At 32.8% G+C, this 19,893-nt stretch overlaps 1 protein-coding gene across 14 annotated transcripts in view; it reads left to right on the forward strand.

Moving 5' to 3' along the window:
• Window positions 1-19,893, forward strand: part of LOC129754131 (collagen alpha-1(XVIII) chain) — an 875,414-nt gene that overhangs the window by 377,187 nt on the left and 478,334 nt on the right. For 4 of the 14 annotated variants that reach the window (XM_055750009.1, XM_055750010.1, XM_055750012.1 and 1 more), the window contains one exon: window positions 2,884-4,680. The exons of the other annotated variants lie outside the window; for them this stretch is intronic. In XM_055750009.1, the coding sequence (XP_055605984.1) occupies window positions 4,528-4,680 (153 nt within the window). In that variant the 5' untranslated portion in view covers window positions 2,884-4,527. The remainder of the gene's footprint in view (window positions 1-2,883; window positions 4,681-19,893) is intronic. 14 annotated transcript variants of the gene reach the window in all.

Consider the following 19,893-nt stretch of genomic DNA (forward strand, 5'->3'; position numbering starts at 1 on the left):
TATTGAAGAAATAAAATTTTCTCAATTTTCATAAAAATGCAGATATAAGAGTTCAAAAGTTAAAATTTAACCTTGAATCAGATTTTATTCAGATCCACAATTCAGCGTCTCAAATGAAAATCATAGTAAGAAATCAAAATCAAATAAAAAAAAACCACAAACAAAAATCAAATACAAATTTGCGAATCAAAGTTACAATCAGAGCTAAAGAAAGGAATTGGTTAGTTTGAAATTCATTATCTAAATGTATATATAAATTTCTTACGAAAAGAAGTTTTAATGTTGTTATATTTCAATAAAATATTCAAAACAGAAACTTTAGACAAATGTTGAGTTCATAAACATAATTAGAAATCATAAAGAAAAATCTTTTTCGAAAGAGTTCAGCACCTTAAACAAAGATCTGAAGTTCTCCAATCTTATAAAAACCATGAAACTGAAAAAAAACAACAGGAAACCTGAAATCTCGAAACAGTGAATTGCTATTGAAAAATCTTGAAAATGATAAAAATGACATCAAATAAATATTCGATTGGATATGCAGAATTCAGAAAATCATACCTTCAGTAGAGGATAATTTTAAAATAAAATGAACTCAAACTCAGACACAACATTATAAAGCTTTGGTAAGATCAATTGAAAAAGTTTGAAATTTTATGTAGAACTCAAATTGGATTGGAGATTCAGCAATTATTGTTGTTTGATTAACTTTTTATACGGATTTTCGGAAAAAGGATGAAGTGCAGTAAGTTTTTAACTTTTTTCCATGCCCTCTTTTGCTGAAACCGAGCTTACCGTTCCCCTAAGCAAATTTTGTGAAATTTGCATCAAAATTGTCAAAAAACTTACATTAAATTTTTTTTCTAATGAAAAATTTATTAGTTTTTATAGTCATTTTATTGAAACTCAATAAAAAAATCATATTGTTACATAACCTAGGATTCATGTCGATTCCTTGAAAAGTTATTGATCTATAATTCCTGTACAGCTAACAATACCTCTGCATAATGTTGCCAGATTGCTCGGTTTTATCCGGGTTTTCTTGGTTTTTTAATATACAATTTGGGAAAATTCCCGTTCGGTCCAGTTGCCCAGATTTTATTAAAAAAAACACACTGATTTGGCCTGGATTTATACTCATTCTGATTCTCAAATCACACTTAAATAAATTATGCTTTAAAATATTGTATAATGTGTTTAAAATGAATTTTTGAGCAAGTTTCAAAAAAAAAAATCAGGAAAGGTTTTTGCAAGCATTAAAAGCGATTTAAAATCTGCTGATAAATTTGGATAAAAAAATTTGCATGATTTTTTTCTTGATATATGATAAGTAATTCCTGGATTTTGAATAATTTTACTCGGATATTGTCAGGGTTTAAGGTCAACAATTTTGAAATCAAATTTTCGGATTTTGACAGGTTTTCAAATAAAATAGCCCGGTTTTGTTCGGCCCAGATACCTGCTAAAATTTTTTTTGACAACCTTACATTTGAATAAATCTTTGTGAAGAACCTATCAATTTGCTACCAAAAGGACAATTTTCAGAGGACTGGAATACGAAAAAGATTTGATACATGAAATCCATTAATTCTATTGATATAGAATGATCGACTTTTACTTTGTGATATCCACGAAATTATATCCACGAAGACTAATTTAAAAATTCTACGAAAAATCGAAATTTAACGTATCTACGTCTTGACTTTAAAAGTTTCCAGAAAATTACTACACAAATTTATTAATACGATAGCACTGTTTGAAGCTTAACGTTGGAGATAAAAACAGCGCAATCTTTCTATAATTTCGAAATCACTGAGAAGATAGAGAGCCGAATTTTTTGGTGAACGCTCTTGTAGTTCATTTTGTTTGTTTAATTAGAATTCTTCCTTGAGCACTAGCCATGATTTTTCATTAGTTAATAACCTAGAACGATATCTCTTAAGTTTCTTCATAAAGATTTTGTCTGGAAGTCGTCAAAAATATGCTCAGAACCAACGGTTTTTAGACAACACAACATAATTAATCCACAAATTAAATGATGATGTGAAAAACAATCCCTAAAATTATCCATTTTGTTTCTCATACTTAAAATAAAAACTTCTTAAATTTTTCCTGACGTTGTGAACATTTTTTATACTTTTGTAACTTCCTGAAAATGCATAGGATGATATGTTTTGATAGCCAGGATAAAATTGAGCGTTTAATAAGCTCTACACTTATCACTTCTTGAACTTTGAAATGTCATTTAAACTTCAAGTTGTTCAATATTTCCCCCACCACCCAGAGCCTTCCAAAATTAAAATTGGGCTTACGACCCTCTTGGAAATTCTCATTGCCTCCCAGGGGGTATAAGGAGCCACTTTGAAAACCACTGATGTAGTGTGTATTGACCAAACAAAATTTAAAATTCGGTGATGCAAATAATGTTAAATTTTTGGTTGATTATTTTAATAGAGAAATTGAGTCGATTGCGATTTTTTCCAATTTTTTATTTTGCTATCTCAACAGTTTTAGATATTTTAACCTAGTTTTAAAATGTAAATGTTTTTTGTTTTAATAACCTATTTGAAAAAAAAAATTTTTTGAGCATTACCCTGAAAGATTTTGCTGAAATTTGAACTAAAAATTTCTCACAACGAATCAGTAGCTCTGCCAGTTTTTCCGTGAAACTCAACTATAACATATTCTTATATTACCAATTATTTTTTTTATCAGCTAACATTCATAAGAGTATGCATGAATTTTCTTAAAATTCATAAAAAAAATCTTACATCATTGTTAAAAAGTCAAAACAGGTCTCCTCTAAGTCTCCAGCAAGTCAACACCATACCACGTGAAACGTCCGCCTGGTTTCGCTTGACTTATGCCATTCCCTATTTATAGGTTAACAGAATTACGTAGCACATTCGAACCAAGAAAGGACAAATCCAACAAACAATCTCCGGATAAAATTAGAAGAAAAGAAGGTACAAAAAAAAACCTTTAACAGTGTGTCGCACTGGTTCCAAGTACCTATAGTGAAACAATTTTCCATTAATCCAGACTCCTCCCCGAAGGAGGAATTCCAACAACTACGATCGCCGAAGAGTGGGAACGACGAAAAGTGATTCCAGTGAAAAGTGAGACGCGTTTAAGGCGTTCCGCGGCGAAAAGGAAGGGTGGCAAAGAAAAAAAAGTGTAAACGATTTGCGTTTAGTCGAAGTTTATACCGGTTGTTTTTTTTTTGCCCTTCAGACCTTCAACCCTTCACGCGCGAAGCGGGGTTGAAAATAGTCTTATTACCGCGAGACACGCCAATCCGGAGTCAACCCACGATTCGAAGGGTTGGGTTGGGATTATTGTTATTCATTGGCAAAGGTCCTTGCAGTGTAAGAGTGAAGAAGGGGAACGCATTCGGTTCACACCGGAAGTGAATTGAAAGTGATTGAATACCGCCCCCTTGCTGCTGACGCTCTCTGGAGCCACCACTTTAGAGTGTAAGAGGGCATTGTTGTTGTTGTGTGGGCGTCCTGCTGCTGTGAAAACTTGTTGGAGTGGTTGTCGGTGAAAAATTGCCACCTTTTAACCACACGCCCTAGTTGAATCTACCCTAGAACAACAATTTTTTTTTGTTGTTTAGCCGGTTGTGAAGTGAAGTGAAAAAGTGAACCACCACCCGTGGGGATTCTTCACGGATTGGTGGGAAAAAGTCCACCGTGTCACTCGATTTGGAGCCATCAATTTTCCCCTTCTCCGCGGGAGGGTTGGGCGAAAAATATTTACACAATTTTACCAAAAGACGCCCGTCAGATTCCGTCAACGAACAGAAAGCCGGGAGAGCGAACGGCACAAATCGGATTGGGTCCGGGGGCGGAAACAGTGGAATAAATAAATTTATTCTATTTGCTTTATCAATCGATGAATAATTGCAGAATAAATTTACCCCGGCCGCCGTTGCTGTCCGAATGTCACTCGGAATCGGAATCTGTGGCTCGGTGAAAAGTGTCCCCAGGACACACAAGTCAAAAAGCTGCGGAGCTACACGGCAAGCATGAGCGAATGAATGAATATTCACATTGCACCGAACGTGGATTAATCAATTAAAGTGCAATTTTTCAACGCTCCATGATAATTAATGTAATTCGCGTGACTTTGCCCAATTGTTGATGTTGATTCTCCGAAGCAACGGTTGGCTGCCTCCGATTAATTACCACCAATAATCCGGGGCTCCTGCGTCCAGAGTTCAGGATCCAAATCCTTCCCTAAAGGTATGCAACCAGGGAGACGAGGGAGAAGGTGAAACAACAAAGTGATTCAATCATACATATCGGTTAAGGGCCGGTTAAAAATCTGCCAAGTGCATATCAATCCATCAAACCAGGAGAAGGCACATATCAGTTGGGAAAATTTCTGCGTCTGTGTGAATGTGAGCTTAAGGGTGGTCTCAACATATCCCACACTCAAAAAAAAGAAAAGGTTACCAGAAAAAGGAAAAATCCCAAAAATTAAAATTTTAAACCATCAGAAACCGGAAACAGCAAAAAAAAAATGGCGATGGTAGTTTCGGGTCGGGCGAAAGCCGTCATCGGAGCGTTTGTGGTGTTCTTCCTGCTCGGGATCGTCCTGGTGACCGGATCGACCAAGGGATGGTTTGTGCCGGTTTCCCGGTATCACAACGAGCGGGTCGCGGCCCGGATTCAGGTGAGCTACAGCAACAGAGCAACAGATTCTTGATGTTTTTTTTCGGGTTCCTCCATTACCAGTTTCAGTTTTTTTTTTTTTGAGTACCCATTGTTCTTTGTCCCTCCGGAAGACGGAACTCCAAAAAAAAAAAACAAACAACAAACGAACGAACGGTTTCCGGAGATTAAATGATGACTTTTTTTTAACAGGATGGGGCTTTCGAGGAAAGCTTTTACTTTTTTTTGGTATCATATGTTACAGGTATGACTTGACTGAATGGATAATCGTCTTCGGGGAATTATGCAATGTATTCCGGGGATCCAATCATTAAAATCTGGTGTACATGTTGTAATCGAAAATCCAAAAATATGGAAACGTTTTCTCAAAAGAAGTTCAATTCTTTTTTTTTACGTACAATAAGTTTATACTCACATTTTGAGATATTGTTGAAGTACTTGTTAATTATGTCATAAGCATATGATCCACAACAAAATGACATCTAATCTAAATTAAATTTCTCCTCTACCTATCAAGAATTGCAGATGTCAAAAATAATATTTAAATCAATGATAGTGAAACAAAACTCAACATTAATTAAACAAAGCAATGATGACAAAACGTTCTTAAATTGTCAGATCAATTTGGAGAAGTTAATTCGTTTAAACGATGGAACGTTTGTGGCATTTTTTATAAATTTAGAACATGTCAACCAAGTATCAAAAATTTATAAGAAGATATACTTATGAGAGAGTGGGGCCACTTTTTCTTTGCTCCATAACTTCTTTATAATAAAAGATAAAATAAAAAAGATAAATAGTACTGTTTTCTACATTTTTAACGTATTATTAGGGTTTTTTTTTAAATACTTTGTAATAAGTTACTTTTTTTTTGGATTTTGAAAAATGGTGGAGAATCGTGAGCCATGAAATAGCATTGCCCAAATAGCATGCAAAGTTTATTAAGGAGCCAAAAACTTTCATTTAGTTATTCCACTACAACTTCGGGCGAGGAAATAAAAAAAAATTAATATGTATAAAAACACCAATATGTAGGTAGCCCAGGATCTCCCAAAAAATTTGATTATCAAATTGGTTGCGTTTAAGTGACTTATTGATGTTTCATGACGACTTCCTTTTCCATGTGAAAGAGCAAGAAACTAAGATAATAAGCATATCAGCTTATTTTTGTTTTGAACATTAGGTTTCCCACTGATGCAATTAGCGGGTGCTTGTTTAACTATGTACATATTTTTTTGGCAGTTTAAATAAAAGAAGCTCATAATGCTTGCACAAACTAACAACATATGGAAATATATGCTTGCGGAGAGAGACGACGATGACAGTTGGATCTAATTTTTTAATTTTAATTTAAAGTGGTCCACGTTTCCCCATGGCTCACGTTACCCCACTCTTCCCTATGTATATATTCAACAAAATGATGCTGTCTATGATTTTTGAAGTTAAATTCTTTAAGACTGCAGCATTTTAAATCCAAGAATAAATAAACAAAATTAAAAGAGATGGAAATCTGGCATTTTGGTAGAACAAAATAAATTTATTATTTATTTGTTACAGAAACACCAAGCATAAATTTTTTCAAACTAAGCGGAAAAGAAGCGTCATCATTGTGCTGCAGGAAACTTTGAAAATTTTCACTCACATATTTACATAAAAACACTCCGGGAATTCTCAAAACAACAATTTCTGTACAGAGAGTAGGGCTCTGAGTTACAAAATAAACACAATATCTGGCTTGTTTTCATGCATCAGCAAGTTTTTCAAAACTAAATATTGGTAAAATGTAGTTTAATGGTCTTTTTTTTTTTGAATTTTTTTCTGAGTTGTGTGAAAATATTTATCTCTTAAATGTTAGCAAACCTGAAGAAAATGTTGACATAAAAAGCGTTCAGATATGGAAAATTGAATCGTTTTACTAATAAAAATAATGACATTTAAAAAAAAGTTTTTTCAAACTATTAATTTCTAATTTTTTAAAAGAATCGACTAACCTTAAAAGATTAAACACGTAAAAATTTGCTTTCGTTGAAGGTTTTTCTGTTACTATATTTTGGATAAATCGGAGAGAAACGTAATTTATGAACAAAGAAAGTTTCGGAGCAAGAATGGTTTTTGAAACAAGTTTAGATATCTTCACCATCACATGTGTTAAGTTCAGATTATTTAAATCTTTTTCGTCGATTTTTACTACATTCAATTTACGACTCTTATAGAACGTATATTTAGGAAAAGTTTAAGAGTGTTATGACAAAATAAAATCCTACATTTGACTCTATGAATTTTACCTTAATTTAGATTTTTTCTTATATTTTTTATATGATGTAAATTGTTTAATTTCACAAGGTTTCTTTTTTTCGTTTTATATATCTTTATTCGTATCAATTCATCATTACATTTATACTAATTATTACATAAAATTAGGTGATCAGTTCAATAATGAACTGTCCAGAGCCCCATAGTTTACTGATCACTTAAATTTATTTGTTCGACTTAAATTTTCTGAGCGCAATCAAGTTTTTAATGTAGGAGAACATCCTGTAATGTCAAATATATTTTAAATTTAAAACTTAAACTATCCTCAAATTAATCTTATTGTACAGAGAGCAAATCTCTGCGATGGAAGACTGGCACAAGGTTTCTTTTATTTGTCCATTTTTTTTTTCTTAATTTCTGGTATTTTGTTAATTTTATCTTTATGATAACCTTCGCACAGAAAAATAAAAACAAAAACTTTGAACGCCTTAAGGAAAATTAAACTTGATTTATAATGCAAACAGAGGTTTTGTGATAACAAAAAACGTTCACAAGTTCACCTTTTCTTATGACAATTTCTATTTTATTTAACATCGTAAAGCACAAGCAGTGATGTCAATAGAATTCATTGTTTTTCAATTCCAAAAGACATACACCTACACATACTTTGTCTGATAAGATACAAAGTCACTGTCTACGACAAAGTTGTTCAGCAGAAAATTTGCTTCACAGAATTTATAAGTTGACACAAAAACCATTAGCAAGCTCGATTCCACAGAAGAAACAAAAACTATGTTGATTTTTCGTAAAAAATATTAAATTATTCCAAACAAACCTACTTGAAAGTTCTGTAAAAAATCATGGATGAGGTTTAAACCAAGACGAAGCTTTTCAGATTCCAGGATTTGAGTAATTCGAAAATGACCCCAAATCGACTCAGTCTAATTTTCCATGCATAGCTCTATTCGAAGACTTTTCATGTGTTTTTGAATCCGAATGCAATTAGTCCATCTGGAATTCAGAAATTTGCCAACAATATTCACAAAAAAAAATCACTAAATATTGGTATTTTTTAATGTTAATATTGTCTACACACTAAAAATTTTTCGTTTAAATTTACGTCTTATTTGTGAATGCACAAAACTGAAGCACTAAAGTACCACTTTTGACGTAGAATCACACACTATTTTGAAACAAACGCTTGAAGCCATAAATTTTAAATACATAAATTTTGAGTCAATAAGACATGAATTAAGATCATTGATGCAAATTTATGCCAAACTAGATGCACAAAACATGGCTTTCAGTTTAAAATAATATTGTTTAAAACTTTAAAACAGAAATGCAGGGATTTTTTCAGCGAAACTTTTGCCAAATTTTTTAAGCCATGGATTTTTTTGCTGTATTTATTAGTCAATTTAAAAAAAAGCATTTTCCACTATACACACCACAAAATTCGTTCTTCATCCGATAGTGCTTCACAAAATGCTTTCTGTAATAAAAAATCTTATTTTAAATTTCTTCAACCAACAATTAAATAAAAGTTCAAAGACAAACCGTGCATTCAACACATTTCAGTCAACTTTTACTCACATATCTATAAGTTTTCATAATAGATAAGTAAAATTTGTAACTATTAACATTACGGTCTGTTTCAAATCACAACTGATGCTCCAAGTCTTCATAAATTCCAGGACAAGTGTCAGTAAGGATCTGCTCTCATGTGGCTCCTGAATAAAAGCTCGTTATTTCCTATTTTGTTAAGAGCGACCAAGAATCATGTAGACCTTTGATGAGATGATAAATATTTTTAGTGGATATTCTTGAAGATCGTTTTTCATTCTCGTTGTGGATTTTCTCTAACAATTTTTGGATTTTTCATTCTTTGAAAATAGAATTGGTAGATTTTGGATGAGAATGGCGAACGACATGGGGTATCTGCTCAACATAAAATGTAGATCTGGTCTAGCTCATAAAATTCTAATCACCAGCAAAGATTTTGATTTAAGCGTTGGTGGTCTAGACTTTCTCTTTCTTTTGGAAGGATTATTGCTTCAAAAGCCACTCGGTTACAAGAGCTGCCTTGCCAAATAAATTATTCAATCAGCGAACTTGTTGAGCAAAGGAATGTAAGATGCTACATACCACAGTTTTGATAAAACTTAAGTATTTATCAGAATGATTTTTTGGGGTCAGATTCAGTGTTTTGACAATATTAATCCACAGCCTCGCTTGTGAACTTCGTATCGCCTTATTCCAGTTTCCACCAAAGATTTATTCCATATTTTTGAAAAAAAAAACAAAATTGATCTGCAGCTCAATTTTCAGCCAATAGCTGTTTTGGAATATTGCAACAATTACAGTTGCTGCTATTTTCTTATGATTACCAACAAGCCAGAAAACTGGTAGAAAATTGATTCATTTTAAAAAGTTAAAAAAATATTCCTATCTAAAATCACCAACTTGAACTTTATCATTTGTCAAATAATACATCAGATGAAAGCTCTCTCAAAAATTTCAAGTTTTTTTTTTAAAGATTGAAATTTATTTATGTTAGTTAATTTGGCAGGGACAGTTATCAAATTCTTCTTTTGTCACATCTCCTCCCCCCTTCAATTTTTCTGAAAATCCCGAATGTTTGAGAATCATCCCGTACGTAGTATTACAGCTTAAACTTGCTGATGTTATACCTAATATTATTCCTTTTTGGTAATTGCAGAAATTATTTTTAGTTTAGAAAGTGAAGATGTAACGTTTAATAAAAAAATATAAAAATGAATGTTTGCCTGTCTGTCTGTTGGCTCCCTAAAGACTTGAAAACTTTTAAACCAACCAATGTTAAATTTAGTTTATGGGTGATGGGTATGGGGTCCAGGATAATTTCTATAAAACTTTTAATCCACTCCGACTAAATGGAGGGGGAGCTTCCATACAAAATTAACATGAAATCATGTTCAACCTATACTATTTTCAAGTTGTTTCTATCAAATTTTCTTTAAAATTTTTTTTTCCATGAAAAGAGTTATCGTTGAACAAGTTTTGACAAATTCAGATGATCTATTGTTTAGAAACTCTCTGCAATTGTTAAAATGGGGAGAGGATCCATATAAAATTTCACAAAATTCGTACAATTTTCAAACTATTTTGTTCAAATTTTGCTCACTTAATAGCTAGTTTTAAAGCAATGATGATTTTAAGTTCTATAAGGCATTTTTCGTTTTGTAACTAGAGTTTCCATAGCGAAGATATAACATGACTACCTTAAACATGGGCACTTTAGACGACCTCAAGGATGTTGGACACCAGCTGTCAGAAGCAGATCGAATTTAGATTTAAGTCGAATTAGACAGCTATTATTCTGAATTCGCAAGTGCCGAAAAGTAAAGTGAATTAAAAATATTGTGTGAACTCTGTGTTATAAATTAAAGTATTATATATTTAAATACAGTTTTCTGAAGATAGCTGAAATTGTTTAGTATGCCGGAACGTTACGAAATTGTTATAATTTGATTTGACAATCACCAAAAAATATAAAATTAAAAAGTAAACAAAAACCGACGGTGATCAAAACTCGTTTACATAAATTAACCTAATCAAGATTTTCACTCCTTCGTTCAGCAATCTTACTTGTAAAAAAGAAAATTTGAAGGTCCCTATAAACAAACCCAAATTTCATTTTAAATAATATGTAAGAGACATTGCTGAAGGGGATAGAAAGTATCAAAGAAAACTGAGACATCAAAGAAACAAATGACATAAGCCGTTAATATCATAAAAAGAGCTATTTCTGAACTTTAAATTCGTTGACGATAAAATAAAGAATTCAATTTCTTGATTGAAAACCTCTCACTTTATTGTTTGCCTGGAAGGCTTTCGTATGCTACTCAAGAGATACATAAAATTTTGAAATTCCTTGGTTACTGGTATTGAGTTCAGTATCTTGCCCCTTTCAAATAAACGCTATAAAACAAGTAAAATACTTTGTTGCAGGGAAGTTTTAAAACAGGTATTGAAATGTTTTTAATTCATTATTGAACGCTTGATTTCATGTAATGTATGAAAACTCCAAAAATTGGGGTTTACGATTTAAATTAAGAAAAACATTCTCATCAGATCACATATTAAAACATAAGCTACATTTGGAAACATAAAATCAGAATTGAGATGTTTCAAACTGACATTCAGTAATCATTTAGAAATATCTGATAAATAGTCCATATGAGTAATGATTTACCCGGATATTTCCTGAATACAATTCTTGAATATTTACTTCAAAGTCTTTTAGTTAACTCAATGAAACATGAATCCATCAATAAATTGCAAATTAATAAAACTCCTCACAAGTAAAGGAAAAGAGCTGTCAGTTTATTCAAAGACCTTGAAATTTTGCAAGACGATTGAACTTAAACAAAATGTAGATATATTTTCATATTCCACATTTCTCTGTACTGCAATTTATCATTCGAAAACTGATGATTATTTTATAAAAGTTTTGAAAAATCTAAGAAAGTTATTTCAGTCACCGCAAATGTCGTAACATTTTTTATACGGGGAGAAAATACATATGTCATAATCAGAGCACAATGTTTGATTTGCTGGGATCTCCTAAAATACTTTTATTTTGTATTAAAGTGTTAGACCCTAACCCCCCCCCCCCCCCTTAATAATAAAGAGAAATTTATGTATAACATATTGTAGGTTATGTATCCCAGATTCTTCGGATTTGTTTGGATATGTCCGGGATTTCGAAGTTGAGTCGATAAATGAAACAAATTATGGCTACAGAAAACTCAAATTTTTTAGTTACATATCTTTTTCTTAATGGTTTTTATTTTGGGAATATGAACAACAATTTGAACGCTGCTTGCGTGTTTGGATAAAAAGAAAATTGAGGCGTTTACCCTCACTTTCTTCTTAATTTTTGTTCTCATATCGACTTGATTCTGCTAAGATTTTTTCAGAATTTGTGTTGAAAAATCAGATGCTTAGATTTTGCCAGGTTTTGAAAAAATTGTACTGATTTACATTTTCCGCATAACGGGTGAAAAATTCTACAATGGTTTCTCTAGGGGCCGTTTTGATTTATATTTAACTATTTCTACTTTGTGTTTTGTTCGAGTTAAGTTATACATTTACTCTGTCACAAATGTTAAAAAAGGGTACTGCATACATAAATTCGAATGCGGCCTTCTTTATCGAGCAATCGGTCCGAATAAGCAAACGTTCCTGACAGGGTGACTTTCATCGGTAATAAAAATAGTGGTGTCTTCCAATTTTAAGTCCTCGCAATATTTTGTCATTTGTTCGAAGGAATTCCCGGAAAGTTGCCTTAAAGAAGAAATTTTGAGTTCAGGTACCGAATCTTGTTTTAAGAAAGCCGGGTAATGAACATGGAGAACATATCTAAAAATTGAGCTCGGTTGTCAGACTTGTCTGCCTGCCCAAATTTCAGTGGCCAAAAGCATGAATTCAGCTGATTTCTCTATTATTAAACAGGACTGCACCGACTGCACATTTTTAACTGAGCCATTAGAAAAATCCATCAAATCAGTGTGATATCCGTCAATTTACAAAAAAAAAATCAACGCTTTTTGGTTGATCTTTATACAGACCCACGAAATGTAAGTTAAAACAAAGAAACAATTAAATATTTTATGAAATGTATTTAATACATACCACTGTTTTATTTTTTCTAGTCAATTGATAAAAGTAACCATATTGAATTAAAATTATTTTTACTCATTGTAGTTTTTTTTTTTGGTTTAGGTTTGAAAGTATAATCTTTATAAGAATTTACTAAACAACTTAAGTACACTCTTTCATTGTGAAAATGGTTGATTTTATATTATTGATTTGTTACGTATTTTATTTTATTGACGTTTACTAAAAAACGGTAAATCACCCTTTCATATTGGTTAAGCTTACTTGCTTACTTTTTTTTAGATAATCGAACCTATGGAGCATTCAACACAAGATAATGCTTTTGGTATCTTGATCTTTTTTTTCAACTTATAGAACTTATAGATACTTGATTGAGGCCAAACAAATGTACAGCAAATGATGCTTCAATTTTGGTTTCATGATTGCAAAGTTATTCAAAATAAATATACTCTGACAGGATAGTATGACAGCTCTATTATGCCTAATTTTGCTATCACATTAAATTTTTCACTGGATTTGGCTTTTTACTTTGAAAAACGCTGATACCAAAATGATGCCCAGTTTTGCTCTTAATTCAATTGTACACCAAATTATGCTAACTTTTTGCTATTGATATCTAATTATGGTCGCTGCTTACTGTCACATAAAAATATTCGATACCTTAATGATGCCTCGATTTGCTTTCTTGGAAAAATATACAGCAAAATCTGCTATCAGTTTGCTGTTGAGAGCTTATTTTGGTATTATTTAGCTATCGATTTGGGCATCAAAGTCTGCTCGGGTAAATATTTCTATATCTATTGCTCGATTTTTTTTTTATTTTCTATGAGAATAAAAAAATAAAAACCAACATACTTACGATGTGAGAAACTTTGTGATCATCATTTTTTTATCATGAAATGATAAATTTATTACAATAGGGGAGAAGCGGGCTATATGAGCCTATTAAGCCGAATACTGATTTAATCAAATATTACATCGAATATTTGTGCAAAAACGATATTCACATGAGCAGACATCTGTTTTCTATAAATTGGAGCACTTTCTATGTTGAAATCTACTTCAGTTTTTGAGAAATCGATTTTATTATAAGGGGATTTTTTTTTATTATCTGACAAATTGCGCCGGGGGTCTTCAGATTTTCTCCAAAATTGAAAATTTGGTTCATTTTTGCGACTTAAAAACACATGTATTTTTTCAGATTTCTAACATTTTCATTTTTTGAGTTAGCTTCGGTTTGATTTTTTTGTAAATAAAAAACAACCATTTTTCATAGCTACATAACTCTGTTGTTTCTCAACGGAAATTATAAAATAGCACATCAAAATGCATTGAAATTTTATCAGCTTTCCAAATAGAATAGTTGAAAAAAATTAAATAATGACCTTCAACATGAAAAGTTGTAAATAAACTTTAAATGGCGTCTAAAAGTACCGTCTGCACCACCGAATATTTTGCAAAAAATACCATTGTATAGCTCGATTCATGATGCAACTTTCATCTGAAGACACCAAAGTGGGCCATTAACACCTTGAAGAGTTATGAAAGAAATAATGACAATAAATCTCTTTTTTTGCATCGAAAACAAACAATGGTGGAACAACTGCACTCACATATGGAGATAGCGCGCACTTCTAACAACATGGAAACAAAAGAACTTATCAAAGCTGGTAAAAAACACTACTTTTTCGTGCTTTGTAGAGTGTTTGCAGCAAAACTGACTTTAAATTTTAACCAAAATTCTGAGTATCGTATTGTTTAAGTGATATAACTAATAATGGGAATGTTGCTTTTACAACCTGGTCATATATTATATAACTTATTAATTTTTCGGTCAAAGATCATTGTGAAGCATAATCAATGCCAATAGTAGAAGGTTCAGTCCCTGTGTTTGGGATCACAAATATGTGATTAAAAAAAATGAAATATAGACGTGCTTTACATAGTTTTTATATCGGGAGCTAAGCACTTGACACCAAAATCCTTTCCCATTGATCAAAAAAGTATGAGAAAGTGGCACAAATGTTGTAGAAATAATCAAAGAGCTCAGTATGGCCAGCCCAGGCTGTAAAATAATGAAAATATGATACTTTTACCGTAATCGTTTTCTACATTCACCCAGTTTTGAGGTTTACATACTAGAACGAACATAATTCGTCGTCAGTGTTTTGCTACCTCGATCGCTCACACACGAATCTTCAGTGTTCCACCGTCCATATTAAATCAAATCTGGGGAATTACGGATGCAAAACTTAGCGCATAAACTTCTAAAAATGACAGTAAAATTTGCATAACTTGTTGTGACCTGGTGCAAAACTGGGTATAAACGAATACGTTATTAGATTTTTAGATATAACATGAAGTCAGTTAAGCTGCAACAATCTACCGCCCCTTCTTTCATAACAGTCCCATATACAAAAATAAGCAAGCGAGACAATCAGCTGTTTTGGAATATATTTTTAAATTGTGACCACCACTTTCAGCATAAACGAAAATCGTTTCTAGGTTGTCATAATAAATCGTTAGGCCTGAAATTTTCGAAATTGGGTTGTTGGTAAGGTCGAGAGCACCATTTTTATTCATTATGGGACTGTTAATCGACCATATTTGAAACCTTTTTCGAATCTACTAGCATAACAGTCCCATACAAAATATATTTTTCTTACCAAGCTACTTTCTAAGACTTAAATTTGATCATTTTTGAACTTCTAAATGCAATTGTCAGAAAAAGAAACATACTTTTGCAAAAAATATCATGAATTCCACATTGTAAGTTGAATCTTTTTACGATTTTTGATTGCATCCGATAGTTTTTCGCTTAGGAAGTCATTCCTAAGGAAGTCAGACCTGCCTTCGAAAACTAGTGTGCATCATTCGACATCAAGTGAGTTAAAAAAATGTTTAAATGACTCTAAGCAATAAACCAAAGACTATTTCGCCGAAAGAAACATTGAAAAGTAACCAAATCCGTGGTATTTCACATATGGGACTGTCATTCAGGTATATTTCATATAGGACAGCCACGAATTGATATTTTTTTCGAAATTTCTAGAACAAAACCTCTTTTTTTAGTCTTTTATGTTGAAGCCTTATGTTGACCTAAAATGACGAAAATTCATATGGGACTGTTATGCTAGTAAGGGCAGTCTGAAAAGGACGAAAAAGTAGTGTTTTTTACCAGCTTTGATAAGTTCTTTTGTTTCCATGTTGTTAGAAGTGCGCGCTATCTCCATATGTGAGTGCAGTTGTTCCACCATTGTTTGTTTTCGATGCAAAAAAAGAGATTTATTGTCATTATTTCTTTCATAACTCTTCAAGGTGTTAATGGCCCACTTTGGTGTCTTCAGATGAAAGTTGCATCATGAATCGAGCTATACAATGGTATTTTTTGCAAAATATTCGGTGGTGCAGACGGTACTTTTAGACGCCATTTAAAGTTTATTTACAACTTTTCATGTTGAAGGTCATTATTTAATTTTTTTCAACTATTCTTTTTGGAAAGCTGATAAAATTTCAATGTATTTTGATGTGCTATTTTATAATTTCCGTTGAGAAACAACAGAGTTATGTAGCTTTGAAAAATGGTTATTTTTTATTTACAAAAAAATCAAACCGAAGCTAACTCAAAAAATAAAAATGTTAGAAATCTGAAAAAATACATGTGTTTTTAAGTCGCAAAAATGAACCAAATTTTCAATTTTGGGGAAAATCTGAAGACCCCCGGCGCAAACCCGTCAGATAATAAAAAAAAATCCCCATAACTGTTGTCAAAATTGCCGAACCTCAAACCGTGCGGGCTAAATGCGCCTATCTATGTTTTAGGCAAAATTTCTGTTTTTTGGCAGTATTTCCGTATTATTTTTTTGGTAATGCTAGAAACTGATAATTTTCATACGGCAAAACTGAAGTTTTATAAAAATCTATTTCTTTTATTATTTTATAGAATAAAACAAAAGTTAGGATTCCCATATTATGGGAAATAAATTCGAAGTTTTAATAATCAAAATCATATATTAATTCTATTTAACCTGTTATTTCAGGATAGCGACATTTTACAAACATGATTGGGGCATACAGAAACACTCTCTTATTCCACTTTCCAATCATTATGAAACCATCATAAAAGCTTAAATTTGTTTTACTTCTAAGGTTCATTTGAATAAGAAACAAAAACCACCTAACTTTTTGTTTTGAGCTTCTTTGCATATAATTTTTAAAAGTCAAAATTTTACATCAAAAGGTATCAAAACCTTGTATGAATTTTTAAATTTTTAAGAGTTGGTTTATTCGAAAATTCTTTTTTGCCTTATGTTCTAAGTATTACCTTCAAAATGTATTGATTAGATGTGTTGTCTTGTCAGCCATTTCGTCAAACGGCCGTAGGCGCATTTAACCCGATAGGCCTATTTAGGAAACCTTTCTCCTATATTGAAAAAAATTATAAGTGTTGTGGATCATGAATGTTGCATCAAATCCTGCTGTTGCATAAAATACCGTTTGACAATTTCTTTGAAATATCGAATGTGTTGTACTTAATAAGTTTCTTTTTCTTTATAAAATGTCTCACATATGAGTATTTTTAGTGAAGCAAAAATACCAGATCACTTGTATTTGTCCCGCAATGTGTTGAGAAAATTAACACTTTAGTTGACTCTTCATAACAGTTAAAATTTTAAAATAACAAAACATTTAAAATTCTGCGAATGGCTATTCGATTTCAAAGAGTGGCTCACCTAAGTGGAAGCCGTGTCGTGGCAAGAATTTCTTCCTAAATTAAATTTATTTGCCAGAAAAAAGTCAGTCCTGCCTAAGCTTCTCGACTAGACTATCACCACCATCATCTAGCTCATCAGGATCACGATATGCCTGCCGATAGTCTTCCTCCTTTCTCAAAGGCCCGGTTCCCCCCCCCCCCCCCCCCCCATTTGGATGGCTTGGAGCCGATAAAATTCGACCTCTCCCCACCTTTTTTTCGGAAGGAAAGTCCTTCGGGTGGTCGCGTCTAAAAGGATAAGATAAAGTTTCCACCAAACGACTGCCTGTTCCTCGACTTCAGATAAGCGAGCAAGCAACCAGTTATTTGGCGCATTAAGTAAGGAAACAGCAGCCGAGAAAAAAAAAAGCCCACTCCATAATTTTGAACGGCCTCGTAAAAAGGTGAACCGAATAGGACAGGACCGGAGCATTCTCCGAGGGCCACTGTTGCTGCCTCCAGTTCGAGACTCTTTCTCTCTTGGTTTCTTGTTTTCTGTTCATATCTTGGAGATAAAAGCCAGAGCCCGGGAGTTAATTTGCCCGAAAATTCGGTTTCGTTATATACCTTTAGGCTCCGAAATTTTCCGGGGGCTCCCCAAATCCCCAAGATAGAAGGGAACAGCTCAATGGTGTATGCTTTGTCACGAAAACTCATTTCAAATTTGGCGCGTTGGTCTGCTGGCTGAAATGCTCCTATTAATATTCAACTGGTGCTTCAAAATTGTATCAGAGTTTTTTAAAGGAAAAAAGATACCCCAAGTTTATCCTCAATTTGATTGAAAAGAGTTATGTTTCAAAATTTCTCAAAATAGAAATTTTAAACGCAGTCACTTTATTTTTGCAAATAATTCGAAAAGTTAGGATCGGTTCACCAGAAAATAAAACACCAAACAGGGCACGATTTCTGAAACAAGATGTCAACATCTGTTGATTGAATCCGAGGGATCATTTATTTTATGGCTGACCAATCAACGGCGATTGAATCGAGTCGCCATGATACCATAGGAAATCAGGAAGCAGAAAAAGGAAAAAAAACAACAACATAGCGATGAACCAAACAACCTCAATCAAGGAAGCTTCCACTCATCGGAACTAAATTTTCCCCCAAAGTCGACAGGGAAAAGTGTGTTATACCACCCAGTTAAACAAAACGGAACGAGTCAAATAGGGGAAAAGGGAAAAATCTCTATCAAAATGGAAATCAACTTCCCCGGCAAGCTTTTATCGAAAATGGCTGCAGCTTCGATCAAGTGAACGAGGACCTGATTTTTGTGTTCAATATTTTGGAAAAATGTTGTGCTGGTGGAAAATTTATTCCTTTTTAAATTTGTCAGGAATATTTTTTTAAATATTTTATATTTGAATGTTAGGAAAAGTTCCATAAAAAAGGAACGAAAAAACTTACTCAGCCCCATCATTGAGAAAAAGGTAGGCTCTAAGTAGTCCTAAATGTAAGTTCTAATTGTTCCATTTAAGATCCAAAACAACCTTCTATTCTGCGACAACATAAAAATGGTGAAATGGTTAAAATTGAAGAAAAAAAAGAAGATGGGAACAGTGAGAGGAAACAGTTAAGAATTCAAAAATGACCCCGAATCGACTCAGTCTTTTATACATATATCGCATCAGAATAGTCACTAAAGCAATCAAATTGCATATTGAAAAAAAAAAAAACACTTGTCCGGGGATCGAAACCAAGGCCACGCTTAGATGTTGTTCTAGTTTAAGGTTGCCAGAATTTTTCACGTTCGCATTTGGGCCGGACAAAACCGGGCAATTTTATTTAAAGACCGAGTAAAATTCAGGCATTTGATTAAAAATTTCAAACCCAAAATCCGGGCAGTATCCGGGCAAAATTGGTCAACGTCTAGAAATAATCAAAAAAATTAAAGTGGCAAACACTTGAAACTTAATTTTTCATCAAAACACATCAGCAGATTTCAAATGGAATTATAGGCTTTCGAAGAACCGGTCATGAGTATTTTGGATAAATCTTCTAAAAATTTCATATTTGGACGGAAAAATCAAAGTTTATAGAAACCAGGCCGGAACGGGCTTTCTCCAAATCTCTTTTCCCAAATGTCTAAATAACTGGGCAAGTCTGGATAAAATCTGCTAAGTTTCCAGCTCAGTGATTTTCAAAGGGTTTTCTACCGACCCCTGGGAGGCGTTGAGAGCCTACAAGGGGGTGGTGAAAAAGCCCAAAACTACCAATTCATGATGTATTTCTATACACATTTGTTTTATACAATTCTAAAATATCGAGAAAGGGGGGTGGAGAGTGAATAAAGATTGATCTAGCTTAATTTGAATTTCCAAATGGTGATATGATTTCGTAGCATACCAGCCAGGCAGGAAATAAGCAACTCATAACACTTTTTGTTACTTCTGAATCTCGTTTTGAGTACTTTTGGGCCCATGTCCCATGAAACATACATATAAATCACATTTGCAACTTTCAAGTTCAACAATGAGTAAGGGAGAATGAGGATATTTGATTCCTTCGCTATATCTTGAAACCGGAATCATTAAATTTTCTAGAAAA

Source organism: Uranotaenia lowii, chromosome 3 (genome assembly GCF_029784155.1).
Source record: "Uranotaenia lowii strain MFRU-FL chromosome 3, ASM2978415v1, whole genome shotgun sequence".
Classification (NCBI taxonomy): domain Eukaryota; kingdom Metazoa; phylum Arthropoda; class Insecta; order Diptera; family Culicidae; genus Uranotaenia; species Uranotaenia lowii.